The sequence below is a fragment of the Nestor notabilis genome, unplaced genomic scaffold (assembly GCF_000696875.1).
Source record: "Nestor notabilis isolate BGI_N333 unplaced genomic scaffold, ASM69687v1 scaffold4142, whole genome shotgun sequence".
Lineage (NCBI taxonomy): Eukaryota > Metazoa > Chordata > Aves > Psittaciformes > Psittacidae > Nestor > Nestor notabilis.
In genome coordinates this window covers 1-16002 of record NW_009917729.1, presented here as the reverse complement: position 1 = coordinate 16002, position 16002 = coordinate 1, and the positions used below count along the sequence as shown (strand labels likewise).

The 16002-nt window shown below is 38.9% G+C and overlaps 1 protein-coding gene across 1 annotated transcript in view; it reads right to left on the bottom strand.

Annotated features, from left to right (window-relative positions):
* The window catches only part of INTS12 (integrator complex subunit 12), an 11005-nt gene extending 814 nt beyond the window's left edge, over positions 1–10191 (bottom strand). The window contains exons 1-5 of the mRNA XM_010009372.1: positions 10020–10191; positions 7879–8028; positions 7152–7339; positions 3539–3698; positions 2007–2159 (exon numbers count right to left, since the gene is read on the bottom strand). Of these exons, the coding sequence (XP_010007674.1) occupies positions 2007–2159; positions 3539–3698; positions 7152–7339; positions 7879–8028; positions 10020–10175 (807 nt within the window). The 5' untranslated portion in view covers positions 10176–10191. The remainder of the gene's footprint in view (positions 1–2006; positions 2160–3538; positions 3699–7151; positions 7340–7878; positions 8029–10019) is intronic.
* Positions 10192–16002: the final 5811 nt, after the last annotated feature.

The window sequence follows — 16002 nt, the reverse complement described above, 5'->3', positions numbered from 1 at the left end:
CCCGCTGGAATAGATCAAGCCTCTGTTTCAGGTCTTTTCCAAGGAACACCCAGCAGTGATTTCATCACTGATCACTACAGTTAAAAGTATTAACAAGACAAGGATGCCAGACACAGCCAACTTTTAATTTCCCAGCCACATAAAGCCAGTATTGCATTTTCTTCCCTTTCTTCTATACAGTTAGCAGGCTACCATATGGGTGATCCCCCCATAAACTCTAAAAGATGGTTTAACTGAAGTAACTACAAAAAGCCCAAATTTGTGAAGTGTAAAAAAAGGGAGGCAAGCCACCACCTTTGATTTTCTTTCTACCATCATTACCTAGTGTCACTTTTTAACAAGATGGCCAATGCTCAGGCAAAATTCAGACACTGAGCAATTAAGTACTGTATTTATTAGCCTTTTGGCCAAAGTAGCAATGTCTAAACTTTTTAAATTCCTGCCCTTCCCTCCTCTTGGTTCTTAGCAGCCTGTACCATACATAGACTTGAAAAGGTACTGGACCTTTTTCCTGTAGTCTACCCATTCAGATACTGCAGAAGACAAACTTACTGCAAACACTTATTTCCTTCTGTGCAAAGATCTATACACATTAACTGCAGTTTCCACACCTTAAACCTTTTAATCCCCAGTTTTCAGGTGGGAATAATACACAGTTGAAACACTATACTAGAGTCATGCCAAACAGCAGAGTCAAAGCAGAAATTAAATTCCTCTATTCAAGTAATACTCCTTCCATAATACATCCAGACAGCTTCTAAACAGTAAAGATAACGGATGAAACTGGGCCTCACTCTTACAACCCATTTAGGCACATAAATAACTACTAAGGTGAAAAAAGCTATTCATAAGTGTAAGTGCTTAAGCAATAGCCATCATATTATTCATGATGGTTTGCATCCAGGCAGAGCAATGGCAAACATAACTTTGAACACATGAATAATTGCTTTAATTCTGAGTTAAAGATGTGTTTTCCTAGGTAAGAGTCATGCTTTGTTAGACTACTGTGCTATTTATTACACTGCTTCTGGTTTACCAGCTTTGGCCAATTTGTGACAGTATTTATTAAATAACTTGGAGAAACAGAAACATGAGGCAACATATGTAAGAAGCAGACACCTCTTAAATTAAATCTTAGAGTCAGCTAGTTTCCCTATTACAGAATCATCCATGAAGGCTGGAAAAGACCTTCAAGATCAACAACTCCAACGGCTAACCCAGCGTTGCCACTGTTCACTATTATCATGAGGAGAAACTTTCAACCTATCAAAGTATCAAAACATGAATATGTTACTGGGCCACAGAGAGAAATTCATAGAATCATGGAATTGCTTGGGTTGGAGGGGCCTTAAAGGTCATCTAGTTCTCACCCCCCTGCCACTACTAAGAAACTAGACCAGGTTGCTCAAAGCCCTGTCCAACCTGGCCTTGGACACTTCTAGGGTCCACAGGGGTATCCACAACTTCTCTGGGCAACCTGTTTCAGTGCCTCACCCCCTTCACAGTAAAAAATTTCTTCCTAATATCTAATCTAAATCTACCCTCTTTCAGTTTAAAACCTTGTCCTATCTTTACACTCCCTGATAAAGAGTCCCCCCCATCTTTCCAGTAAGGTCCCTGTAGGTATTAGAAGGCTGCCATAAGGTCTCTGTGAAGCCTTCTCTTCTCCAGGGTCGATAAGCCCAACTCTCTTCACAGTGGAGGTGCTCCAGCCTCCTGATCATCTTTGTGGCCCTCCTCTGGACCTGCTTGAGCAGGTTCATGTCCATCATATGCTGGGAGCCCCAGAGCTGAACACAGTACTTCAGGTAGAGTCTCATGATAACTAAGCATAGCGGGAGAACCACCTCCCTTAACCTTTTGATGCAGATAGGACTGGCTTTCTGGGCTGCTAGTACACATTTATGAAGATAAAATATAACTAAAAATACAGAATATAATTGAAAAAATTATAATATATGCACTGAAATGTAAACTCTTCCTCTGGAAAATTTAAATTACATTACCTTGACTTCTGTTCTCTTAAATGCTAGAAAAGTTGTTGGGGTCTCAGGTTTTAACTTAATTTCTGGCTTCTTGACCAGTGGATCCTTCACAGCTGGTGCAACTGAAACCACTGCAGGAGCTGGTTTTTGAGGTGGCTTTTGTGTCTTCTGAGCCTGTATAAGTGGTAGGAAAAAACCAAAACAAACCCAAAACAAATTAGTTATAGGCCCTGCAACATTGACTGTTTGGTCAATGGTTAACACTAACAAACAGTGGTTTGACTGTTAGCAAAAAGCAGGTGCATTACCAAACTGTAATCCAGCCTATAAAATTTCAAGCTGAACGGTGCCTGAGAAATAAGGGAATAGGGGACGTGGAGGTGGTGCTGATTACGGTACTGGGGATGGAGTCCATCCAAAAAAAGATACTGAATAGGACTCGCTATTTCAGCATGGAAAGAGAGGCAGTGTTGGCACGTAGGGAGCAGGAAAGCACTGTGCCTTCACAGAAATAAGGCAAAGACAAGTGATCCTGAGGAAGACAGGGGCATAATCCAGCAGTACTGAGATGTAGGCTGCAAAAGTCTGCTAAGAAGTGGCAGGTAAAACGGTGGAATTTATGCTGAAAGAAAAAAAAGGAAAGGGCATATTGAAGGCAAACGCTGAATGGCTGCAGTGGCTATCCTGTGCAGTAACTGACCTCAGGCAAACATTCTTCTGAGTTCAAAGGCCTGACGATCATCAGAATAATCATGTATTTCAGTCAGTGATGGTAACTCCCAGGCTAGGATCTTACATGGATGCCTTCTCTTGTTTCTTAGTAGAGCCATTTCAACAGGTAACAATTTGCTAAGTTATCATAGAACAGTTCCAAAACAGAACATGCTTTCTGCTGTATAAAGGGCTTGATTTTAAAGTGTCAAAACTAAAGTCATGTGAACTAATGGTTAATGTTTCCTGCAGCCAAAGATGCTTTCTTACTCTGATGTTTTTTTCTCACGAGATGAGTGGGATTCCTGTGGGATCAGGAATAATTAGTCTGTTTAGTCAAGAAATTAACACACAGGTCAATCAAAATAAAGGAAGTTATTTCCTGGAACGTGCTACCCTCAGCTAGTTGTTGAGCCTGAGAACACTTGTGTTGAGTGTTAATATTTGGACTGAAATTTGCAGTCTTGGCTTCCAGGAAAACAACCATTCCTGTCCAAAGCTGAGAAGAAAACTAAACCTGTAGGGCTATTTGGTAGACATGTACTAAAACCTGAAATAAAAAAAGAAGTTTTAAACTGCTGCATAGCAGGTAGGAAATAATCCTATTTCACTCTTCTTAACTTCTGCTTTTTAAAAAGCTTTGTTTAAGAAGCGCAAGTTACAGAACACTCTTTGAGATGCTACATTAAAAAACACAGCTGCAGCAAGGGAAACACTGCTGAGAAAAATTGTTCTCCAACATGCTTCCAAAGATTTCTGCAACCCATAAAATACTCTCATGGATCAGAAATAGCCTGCTGTATTCAAACAGAGTCATGCAAGACAAAAAAAATGACTCCTACCATTCTTTTCATCTGCCTGGTACAGCGGGCACAATACCATACAAGTCGAGGATCATTCGCTTCCTTGTCTGTCACCTGAGGTTTGTGGCAATCCTGGTGGTAGAGATTATGGCACTCCTGACACTCCACTAGCTGATTCCCAGAAATAACTGTCATTTGCCTGCAGAGCAAATAGTTGAGAACATATTATAGAAGAAAGCACTTAAAGGATTATCCAATTGTTGCAAATTTTGCAAGGCTTAAGATAAAAACTAAGAATATTTTTGCTTTCACTTATATTTTCTACCTGGGGCAAATGAAATATTCCTTTCCTTCCTGTGTGAGTTCTTCCCAACAAATATGTTAGAAATTTTGTATTTTTTTTAAGGTGATTTATTTCAAGAAAATCTAAAACTTCTATACTAATAAACATGTGTATATGGCACTTTTGATTTCCCTGCTTGATTTTTGTATTAGAAATGTCTCACCTGCTTTACTTCACCTGGGCATTTTATAGGTACCTCACTGTATACCAATTCTGACTTACTCATTATGTTAGCATATGAAGGCCTAGTCTACATCAGGATAATTTTGCTATAGGCTGTAGAGCAATACAGTTCAAGAACAAATAATTTCTCAATGACAAGGCTGTAAGAGTGCTTTCTACTACAGGATTTAAAACCATCATCATCCAAGCTGTATAGTACTTTAAAGATATTTTAGTAGCTATCCTTTTGGTCCCTACTACACAGGCAGACACTTGGAATTTGAGATAATACCAGAATCATGGAAAGATGGAATAGAAAGGATTAACTGTGCAGTCCTGCCTTGAAGCAAACACGTAAGCTGGCGATGAGGACTTCACTTTGCATGGGCCTCTGGTGAAAGTAATCATGCTGTATAAATGACAAATTAGGGATATACACATGACTGGGAATATGTCTGTGAATCAGCCAAATACCATTTTCCTTATGATTTTGTCTTTCAGATGACAAATCAAGCTATTTAATTGCTAAGCTGCCTTTGCTCATATCCCCAAGGAGCAGGTATCCAGGTAACCATGGAAACTCTATTTGTAGATGGGTGGGGAAACGTAATTTCTTATTTCTTTATGTAACAGGAAAATGAAATCTGAAGGCATTGTCCGTATGGATACTAGTGCATTTTTTAAGAAATACTTCTCCTTTAAATGGGTTATTTAAAAAGAGAGGGAGAAACCTTTCTGAAATTCCAGGGACCATTATTTTAGGCACAGGGTATTTCAAAAAGCCACGTTTGTTTCTTATTCCTAAGTAAACTAGGTCAGAACAAAGCAGTGATGTTTCAACCTGAAGTCTCAAGGGGAGATACTCATCTTATTTTAAAATTACAAAGGACAATTCCAGACTGATTAAAAAAACATGAACTCTTCATGCCCAGAAACAAGTTAAACTGGAGTAATTTTAAAATTATATAACAGAGAAACAAACCTAATGATTTTTTACCTTCAGAAAACAAATAAACAAAGTATTCATAAAAAATAAGGTTGTTCTTTCAAAACCAGACTTTTTAAAAGACATATTTTGGGATTTTTTTTGAGAGACAGAGTTCACTATCACCTGCAAATTGCATGTAGTATTTATAACTGAGGAGCCATGTAACTGGCGAGTCTTGTTTTTCTAAGATCTGCTGGTCTTAGAGCTATTTTAATACTTGCTCTCTCCTTATGCCTAACTTGGTGTAAAAGAAGAAGAAAAACACCATAGGCATCAACATTTGATACTCTCAATCACTACAAAAATACATTTGACATTTGGCAAATCTTGAAGAAATATTTAATGTCTCCAGTTTTTACATCTATAAAAAACGAATAGCTAATATTCAGATGCACTTTTTGCATTTGTGAACCCAAAGCTGGGTTCCTGTTAATTTGCCATCTTAAGCAACATAAAACGTAAACTCTTTGGCTATGAACCTCACCTACTCTGCAATTGGACACAATGTTTTTATTCACAATTGATTGAATAATTTATTGAGTTACTAAAAGACGTAATCTTCTAAATACTACTCATATTTGAGTTATTTAACAAAGTGCTTTTATATTTCCTATTTACTGGGATGTTAAAAATCTGTTTTAAGATTGCCAATGTCAAAGGCGGCCCCTATGTTGGCTGCTGAGCAGTAAATAGTGGAATACTGTCTAACTAGTGTGCTGGATTTGGGAAGTCTGAAGCATGAGTACTCCGAACAACATCCTGTCCAGCATGAGCTGGAGATCGAGAACCACATGACATCAGTTCCATCAGGTTTCATGTAAAACGAAAACAAATCCTGAGTGGTGGGTGGCTGTTGCCAGCCCCTCTCTAATGGGTTGTTTTTTTCCCTGCTGTGCTTCTCCCTTTTGCACCAGCTTAATGAGAGCTATTTTAGTTAGCCAGGATAGATGTATCTTTTGCAAGGGCACTATGAATTTGTGACTACGACTAGCCCAAAGCAACACCTTCAGCTGCCTGGTTATATGCTGATTATGGAACAGCTAATGGAACCATACACCTTGCTGGTGCTTTTTAAAGCAAACACTTGGCCACACTAGGCACAATAGTTGCATTTTTTTTTTTTTGCTTTGCAGTCATTTCTCATTATGTCTGTATGTTTTCCTTTGCCAGGGAAGATGCAGAATTAATAATCCACAGCAGCTCAAGACTTGTCTTTATTCCGGTCCTGCCAAATAAGTTAATCGCATGCTGTTCTAGTAGCATCTTAACATACTGCTGAACATGGCTTTGCCCCTTTAGGAGACAGCAAAAATGGAATTTGCAAGAATATTTAATACTTCAAATGTTGTAACTGTTCTTCCTTCTTCAATGTCTATAATAAGAAATTAAACAGTTGTGCTAACACTAAGGAATAATGGGACATGAAATATCATCGGTCCACAACTGGTTAACAGTATAACTAGCTGTAACAATTATCCTCCATGCACCGGAGACACCTCCGTATCTGTACAACAGGAATGACCATAGAAATGACTGAAGAACAAAGTTATGAAGTACAGTCTCCTAACTGACTTAAGCTGAACTAAAATACATACTGCTACCAAAAGCCCAGTCCCACCTTCATCTCTGTCCTGGCTCTCCATTCCTGCACCCACACATGTGCCAGCATAAGCATTTACACACACTAAGCTGTCTGAAACTTAATTGAAAAACCCAAGTGGAGAGCTGATCCAGAAGCTGACTCAGCTGATCACAAACCTTTCTGGGTAATACATCCCCTAAACAGGACAGAGAAGGAGGTACAACTGGGATAGCCAAACTGTTCCTTTTGGCAGCAGTGAGGACATACAAGGATATAAATAATCTGTGAAACCAAAGCAAATAATTAAAAACTAGTATTTGTCACGATAGGTTTGCATCATGTCTAGTTATTTTATTCGACACTTAGCCTTTTCCTGAAGAAGAAAAGTTGGTTTTCTCATTAAGGGTTTCATTTTCAAGAAACCATTCTTACTCATGAAGGCTACTTAAATGTATTATTAATTTTGGTTATGTGCTTACGTGCTTTCCAGAATAAAAAACTACGGGAAGTATTAACTCAATAGTACACAACAACAACAACAAAAGGTGACAATTGCAATGAAGTAGTGTTGACTGACCTGCAAACAACGCAGGCCAATCCCATTTCCATAGCAAAGTCATCAGCACTGGTTTCCTCAAAGCTAGACAAATCAGGCATGGACAAATCCTTGCTTGTTTGAACCGTAATAGGAGAGGAACGAGCCTCTGGCTTCTCTACTCTGGGCTTCTTTGGTGTATCGGCTCCTTCAGTGGAATCCCCTTTTATCTATTACACACACACAGAGAATGTGAAAATGCAACAAGCTAATGGATATTACTAAAATGAAAAAAAGACTGGAACCATTAGGTTAGCAGTATAAGAAGATGTACTTTACACAGCATACACAAAACATTTTCCTTAGATATGTATTTTCCTCAAAATATTTATGAACTAGAAGCTGAAGTCCACTTTTTGTACTTTACCTCAACATCGCTAAAAAAGTTTTGGGAATCCCACATTTCATCTTGCAACATACCAGTAACCTTCGATTACCAGGATATTTAAAACATAGGATCTCAGGACGGTTTGGGTTGGAAGGGACCTTTTAAAGGTCATCTAGTCCAACCCACCTGCAGTGAGCAGGGAAAACATTCACAGACTAATTATGACTTCTGCTGGATTGCCTAAATGGCAACGTGACTGGATAACACAGCTCACAGGCTATGCACCATTAGATGAGTTGCTGACTTAGTTAAAAAGGAGAGCTTTTGTCTAAAACACCTTCAAGTTTATTGACCAAGTTATTTCGAAGAAAAATTACTTACTTTATCAGCAGACCTCTTTTCTGCTTCTTTTTTCACCTTTTCTGATGCAGTGGGCTTGCCATTGTTGTTGCCAGAAGGCAAACTAGAAGTTTTAGGCTCTTGCTTACTGGAAATAGGTTTGGTAACAGATACTTTTGGTTGCTCTACTTCCTAAAAACAGAAACAAAAACTGAAGGCAAACCCTACATTTCAGTTAATTCCTAGTTTGCAATTAGTTAGATAACAGGATGGACAAACAACACGTCATACAACATTGATCACTGATTTAACATTTCTTAAATATTTTCATATCACATCGACAAAATAGTACGTTTAAGCTGCAGTCAATTATCAAAACCTCCTCTTCACTCACCTTCCAAAGGAAAAGGTCTCCTTTTCCAAAACCAGATCCTCTTTGGTACATTATTATAAAAAGGAAAACTTTTCTGCTTTTAAAATGCAAAGAGATAATGAACATGAATTTTCAGACAATTCTGAGGTCAAAATTCCATATAAACTGAAAACTTAAGTTGATATCTGATGCCACTAGGCATCAATATTTCATTCCCTCATGGAGAAAACCACTGACCTCTACTTAATCTTAGCCCATATTCACCTATCAGATTAATAGATTTAGCTCTCAATAGAAACCAATAGTTCTTACTAGTGACACATTAGCGTCAGCAAAGGATAAGAAGCAAGTAAGTCTGTAAATGAGTAATTAATTAATCACACCAATGTGCACAAGCAAGGTACCTCCCCTTCCTCACAGCTTGGTAAGAAGGGAGTAATTCTCTGCTGTATACTGGGACAGGTTCTGAGCCCTGAGCTTCAGACCCATCTCCACCAAGTTTGCTGACTTCCTGTTGCATCCAGAGTCGGAAACGGATTTCCTCATCCGCTTGACAGTGGTAATCCTGTGCTCCTTACTCTGTTCTTGGATTTCATGGTCAACCATAAATTAATCCTGCAGCCTGAGAATGCAAGGAAAGGAATTCTTGCACTTTCTCCCATTTCTGAGCTTTGCAGTCCAGCTGATACTGGAGACACACTGAAAAGAGGAGAATAAAAGATTTCTTTCTCTGGCCTGAGCTTCAGTCTCACCTAAGAACAGGCAATTACCAGCCAAGCTGTTATTAGAATTGTCTTCCAAGCCCCTCTGCACTATCATTTGGCTCCCTGCTTCCTCTTTAAACCATAAACTAATGCTTCTTTGAGTTCTGATATAAACGGCACGTGAGAGTTTTGAGACCTGTGTTAGAAGGAGCTGCAGTTTAGGTTTCAGGGAGTTGAATAGAAAGGAGTTAGACCAAACAGTATAAGCATGATGTATGCTGTAACAGTAATAATGCCTTTTAGTTATTTGGAACCACGTACATGTAGAAATGAAGTATTATTAATGTATCAGCATACAGACCATCATTTGAACATACCAGGCTGACTTCTAGGCATCCTAAGGGAGAACACTACCTCATTATCCATATGGCAATCTGTAGCAATATGAGGTTCTCCCTGCTTGGTTATTTCCATATACTAATCTCAGATTCAAATATTCTCTCTAGCAGGTGTTTAGTGATTTTCAGGAGATGAAAAATAGTGTTTATCCATTCAATGGCAATGGTTTCAGCCTGCAAATCATTTCTGCTTTGAACCATTTGGTGTTCTTCATTCTCATATGACTTCATGAGCAGAATTTCAAGAAAAGAGATCCAGCTTTATCAGTAAATATCTTGTTTTGTTGCATATTGATCTGTGACAGAAGTAATCTGCATTTTAAAGACCTTTCAGCCTGATTGTAACTGGAGAAATACATATTTTGGGGTTCACCTTAGTGTTTGTGATAGCTTACAAACAAAAATGTTAAAACTGATATAAAAGTGAATACAAAAAGTACTATTACAAAATCATGACACCTGCAATATAGTACTGAATATCTCTTACAGGTCTTGATACACTAAAAAGGTAGAGAGTTTTTTTTTCCCATTAACTTTAATTGAATAGATTATGTTGCATAAAAGGGGAATGATGAATATTCCATAATCACTTTTATCTTTTCCTTAATTTCTGATTCTCTTTCAAGTTTTCAGCTATAGAAGATAGACCAGGAATAGCAGCAGCTTTAAAAAGGCATACAAAAAACACATGTTCTCTAATACCAATACCTTCTGAGACGGACGGTAGCTCGAGTCAGTTCCTCTGGCCAAAGACTCATCAAGAAGTGCCTTCAGCTTTTCAGCAGAGTCCTTACTCTTTGAATGCAAGAAGCCCAAGGCTTTCAGAAAAATGGGATCAAGCTCCAAGTTCACTGTAGCAGCCATAGTGTTATCTTTGGAGAAGAAAAATAATGACAACTTATATAGAGCATAACTCAAACAGCGTGTGGCTAACTATCTCACAGATTTTTTTTTTTTAATTGAAGTGATATTAAATCACAGCAAGGATGATAGGTGAACTAATTATCATTAGAAAATGACTGATGGTGAACCTCAGAGCTGCAGAACTTGCATTTGGCTTTATATCCAAAATTATATCAAACTTGTTCTTTGGCATATCTGATGTTCAGAAACTAAACTCATCATACTTTCATAAATGGTACATATATTCCCTATTCTTGATATTCCGTAAGTACAGAATATTGAAAAGCATGTAAAGTAAGTGTAGACTTTAAGAAAAGCAGTTACTACCCTTCCCCTTAACATTATTTGCACATAGTGATTTTCAGCTAGTTGCTCATTTAATTACAAAGGGGTATCTCTTTCTTGATGAAAAAAAAACTTTTGTAACTTCTGAAAAGAACAGCTCATTGTAACATACAAGGTAAGATATATAAACCAGCTAGTATATGATTTTACATACCTATGCAAAATCTGGGAAAAAAAATATTGTCCATTTTTAAATTTAGCTGAAACAGTGAGAAAGTTTGTAAGTCAGACAGTGTTTTACCCAAGTCCCCTTGTAACAACCTGGGTTTTCCTATCAAGTAATGATTATCCAGAGCTCTAAGATGCCACAGTGTTAATATAAATGGAATAAAGAGAGGAAAAGGTCAGATTAAAAAAAAAAAAAAAAAAGAAAAAAGAAAAAAGAAAAGAAGTTTGGTTCATCGCAACACATTCCTGCACTCTGTCGGAAGCCTTTTCTGTGGAAGCGCTACTGTAGTCCATTTACATCAGAAATCGTCCCTACAAAGATAGATAGCTCTCTAACTCAATCAATCAATCAAACTCAGTCAATTAACAATTAATAATTTAAGAAATAACCTGGGAAGGAAAGTTTCCTGTTGTCTTCCAAAATGGTTGAGAAGCGGTATTGTTAATAATCCCTTCAAATCTCATTGGAAACACATCAGGACATTTCAGTGGTTTGTTGCTGGGTTTTTTGTTGTTTGTGGGTTTTTTTGGGGGGGTGTTGTTTTTTGATTTTGAGAGGTTTTTGTTTGTTTGCCTGCTTGCTTTTGTTTTAATACGGTAATCTCAAAGATGTTCTTGAAACGGCTTTTATCAGTTCTGCTCAAAAGCACTGCCTGGACAGCTTGTTCTGCTGGAGATTCCAAGGTTTTGTCTTATGAAATCCTTTTGATATTCAAGGCAGTGAACTTCTACCTCTCTGGCAAAAACACCAGCAGTGGCAGCCTGCTCCCTCAGCACTTGCCTAGAAGTCTCCAGGAACCTTTATCTCATGCTGAGCTTTTACAAGACACCAGAGAATCACTTGACTGAAAGCATCAAGGAGCTTGATGTACAGTAGACTTCACAGGGATTTTATCAATGGACACAGCAGAGAGCTAAGAATCCTCTCCAAGAGTCTCTTCTCTCTTCCTTAATCTTTGCTACTTGTCATATCACGTTCTGGTGGCCACAGAACTTCTAGTAAGTACCACACACTGGCTACCCAGCTTTTTCAATGACCAAGCAGAGATTGTAGTGTGAGCCCCATCCAGACAATTCAGTCTCTCTTCGATGATTACAATAAGTGAATTCAACATGCATGGAAAGCACATATTCTCTTTTTTAATGCATCTACCTCTGATAAATTTTCAGGCTGCTCCTGAGTCCTGTGGGTAGGTTCTCTCTTCCATTTCTTAAATTAGGACTCTGTTAAACCCTCTGCTGAATGAAAATAGTAGAATTAAAACAATAACTTCAGAAATGTGGAATAATTCCTTGTTAAAAAAAATCCAAAAAACTTTCAGGTTCTTTTCTGAGGCTTCTTCCAGGAATATATGCTTGTGTATGTAAGAAACAGGCAGCCTCAACAGTCATTAGCAGCCAGTTCAGGGTACCTGTAGTATTTAGAGAGCAAGCATAACCAAATTAATTCCGTTTTCATCTTTCTGAAGGTAACACTTCCCAGATTTATTTCTACCTTTATCTTTTTAAAGACATATATTGTAAAGGAACCAAAGACCCCAAATTTCAGAAGGGTTCTCAGTATTTCTTCTTTTGCTTGCATATGAAGTAGCAGCAATTCTTCCTATATTCCTAAGGGTGAATTATAACATCATAGGCTACTGCAGTTATAACTAACATATAACAAGAAATTTCTTGCGAGAAGGGAGGGAACTGGGCTTACTAAATAGCTGTTATTAAACAGGTCAAGTACGCTCTGTTTAGGCATATATGTTGAAATAAAAATCTATTGTAAGCTAAAGAAGGTAAGTATATTTAATGGAAAGATGAACACATCAACAGTTGACTTAAAACTGGCATAATCTGAAAAAAAAAGCAAATTGATTGACACAACTGTCTATCAGGCTAATATCAATAGCTGGCCTGGTCCAAAAGGCAAATTATTGCTTTTGCTAGTGGCATTTTCCACATGTTTACAGATCAGAACACTGGTCTGACACTTACAAACCTAAGATCCAATCATATTCATTCATGTTTTCATTCATAAACTGCTCCTCTGGTGCTGAAGTCGGCACATAGCAACTTGATAAGCCTTGAAGCAGAGTACAGTGTTATAACAATGATGCCATATGTTATTCTGTGTAAAAGGACTCCTAGACTTTCTTGTTGAAATGGAATCTTTGTATAGAAGATAATTCAAATGTTGCTTAGGAAAAATAGGAAAAAAAGTGAGTAGGATGATGTCTTTTGTGTAGCAGTTGGATAACACAGCTCTAAGATTAGTGAGCTGTGTTATAATCCTTCAGCCCAGAGAAGTGGTTTTGCACAAAGCAGTAACTGAAGGGAACACGAAGGCAACTCGTGGAGCAGAGACAGGAACACAAGTGCACTCTCTTGCAACTAAGCATTAACCCATTAAGAGAAGGCTGCATGGGGACCTCATAGCAGCCTTCCAGTATCTGAAGGGTGCCTGCAAGGATGCTGGAGAGGGACTCTTCATCAGGGACTGTAGTGATAGGACAAGGGGTAATGGCTTCAAACTTCAACAGGGGAAGTTTAGATTATATATACGGAAGAAGTTCTTTACTGTGAGGATGGTGAGGCACTGGAACAGGCTGCCCCAAGAAGTGGTAAATGCTCCATCCCTGGCAGTGTTCAAGGCCAGGTTGGACAGAGCCTTGGGCAACATGGTTTAGTGTGAGGTGTCCCTGCCCATGGCAGGGGGATTGGAACTAGATGGTCTTAAGGTCCTTTCCAACCCAAACCATTCTATGATTCTATGATCTTTCTTAACTTAGGTGTCTGACATTTCTTCACTATTGTGTAAGAACTTTGTGATGATGGATAGAAAAGACCAAATATAAAGTAACAAAACCCTCTGAAGTATCTGAGATAATATTAAAAATCCTACAACGGACAATCATGGAGAAACCTCCCAATGAGACCTACTCTACAGGGTTTAAATACCTGTGGGGGAAAAATGTTAATTAGTGGGTTGTCACTCTTAAAACATCTATGAATTTTTTAAGTCTCTCATTTCTTGAGCCTACTGTTTTCTTCTGCCAAATACACACAAGCTTGATTGAGCACTATGCAAATATGCGGCCTTCCAATTTAATACACTTGTTAGATTTCCAGGGTGTAAGAGTCCCTTTCATTTCATTTGTTTGACAGCTCTTATTTTGCATGCCTAAACATGTACTATCTTATTTATCATAACTTCCAGTTAAATGCATCAACTTACATTACATTTTCAGATATGACCATATTTTCATCCATCTATTTCTGAACTCCTATTTCTGAGACAGGTGTACAATTTAAGATATTTTTCCAAGGAAGTGCACACCTTCAATTTACATTGCAATGCTATTATAAAACCCTTCTTTATAAACTCAGCAATACTTTTATTTTTCTCTGACACTGAAGATTAAAAGGACCTTCACACACATTTCTTCAGCTACCTCCAACATCTGTAGCAGTTAACTTAAAACCCAGTAATAAATGAGTAGCACAAAATTTCTCCCAGTGCGCTGAACTGTGTTCATTAATAATTAATTTCACTTATCACCATAATTAATTTCACATGTCACTGTAGTAGTCTAGACAACTGTATTAATCAGAACAACTGTATTAGACAGCTCTTATTTATTTGACATCTTCTCAACGACTTTTAGAAGACTGGGCAAAAATCTGCTATGGAGTTACTATAACTGCTATCCTTCATTTTACATTCTATTTTACTGTATTTTATACCGTACTTTTAATAGTTCAATCAGTATCACAGTAACGTGTTTATCCAAAATTTCTAAGACTGAACTAGTACCCTGTATTTGCTATTTTCTCATAAACAGTACATTATTTAGGAATCACAGAATCATTCAGATTGGAAGGAAACCCAAGTGGTCACCCTGTGCAATCTGTCAAAACTAAGTCAACACTGCATTCAGACCAGCTTGCCCAGCGCTTTGTTCAGCTGGATCTTGAAAACCTCTAAAGACAGGAATGTGACAAACCTTCTGGGGCACCTGTCTCAATGCCTGACTGTCCTAATTTCCTTACTTTGAACTGGAAGCTGCAAATTCTGCTGTCTCTTGTTCCCCTGCAGTCCACATGAGTAGAAAGACCGGCTCTATCTCCTCTTAGGTCTATAAAGGCTTCCATTAGGTCCCCTTAAGTCCATGGCAGATGATATCCAACACTCTCCCTTCACCTTCAGATCTCATTATTATGTCTCAGAGGACAAGCCAATTGGTCAGGCATGATTTATCCTTGGTAGATCCCAAGCTGGCTATCCCCAGTCACCACCTTTTTATGCCTACAAATGGCTTCCTCATGAAGGTGCAAGGAGTGAGGCTGATCAGCTCATAGTTCTCTGTACTGTCTTTCTTGCAGATGAATATAAGATTTGCCTTTCTGCAGTCTTGGGGGATCTCCCCCAATCTCATGGCCTTTCAAAGATGACAGTAGCTTTTGTTCTCATGAACAGTTGTGTTGCCATAAAAACCGGGGTTATGAAAAGGCATTTATTCAATTAAATGAGACAAACATATGCAATTGAGATTTGCTAATCCCTGCTACCATCACGCTTCAATATTCTGCAAAAATGGACCTAAAGATGCTGTTTAAACAGATGTCACTGCCCATTGGTTCAAATCACTGGTAAATTGATTATATACCTACTATTGTTTTCACCTTTCCCTAATTTAACACCCAATGAAATCTAGCAAGTTAACACATTCCCTAAATACCATTCTCCTGGTGATTTCCCGGTGGAAGAATCAAGCTTTAGTTAAAGCTGAATTGCCGAATTAGTGACACCAAAGCCACCACCCGATCCTTTGCAACATTCTTGCTGCAAATTTCTCCCTGATTTTCCGTTTAAGAACGACGGAAAGTAACTCTTTAAAGACAAAACGCTTAAAAGAGCAAAACGCAACCACCTTTTAACACCAAAACATCCTCCCGACCAGGAGCGGGCTGCGCAGCTCCGCAAGGCTCGGTGCCGGCAGAGCTCCGAGCGCAGCTCCGGGGACCCTCCCGCTCCCATTACTGCCCGGCCCACTCTTCCTCTCCAAGGCCGCGGCACCGGGCGTGCCCGGGAGACACTGTCCCTTCAGACGTCGGCAAGAAGGGCGGCAGCCCCCGCCGGGGACAACGGACTCCAAGTGTGCGTGTGAACTGTCCTCATCCTAAACCTCCTCTTCCCCGGTCCCGCTCTTACCGGGCTGCAGGACACAGACGCCCGCCCGGAGCCAGGTCCGCCGCGTCGCTCCCCTCCCCGCAACCAGGGCCCCAC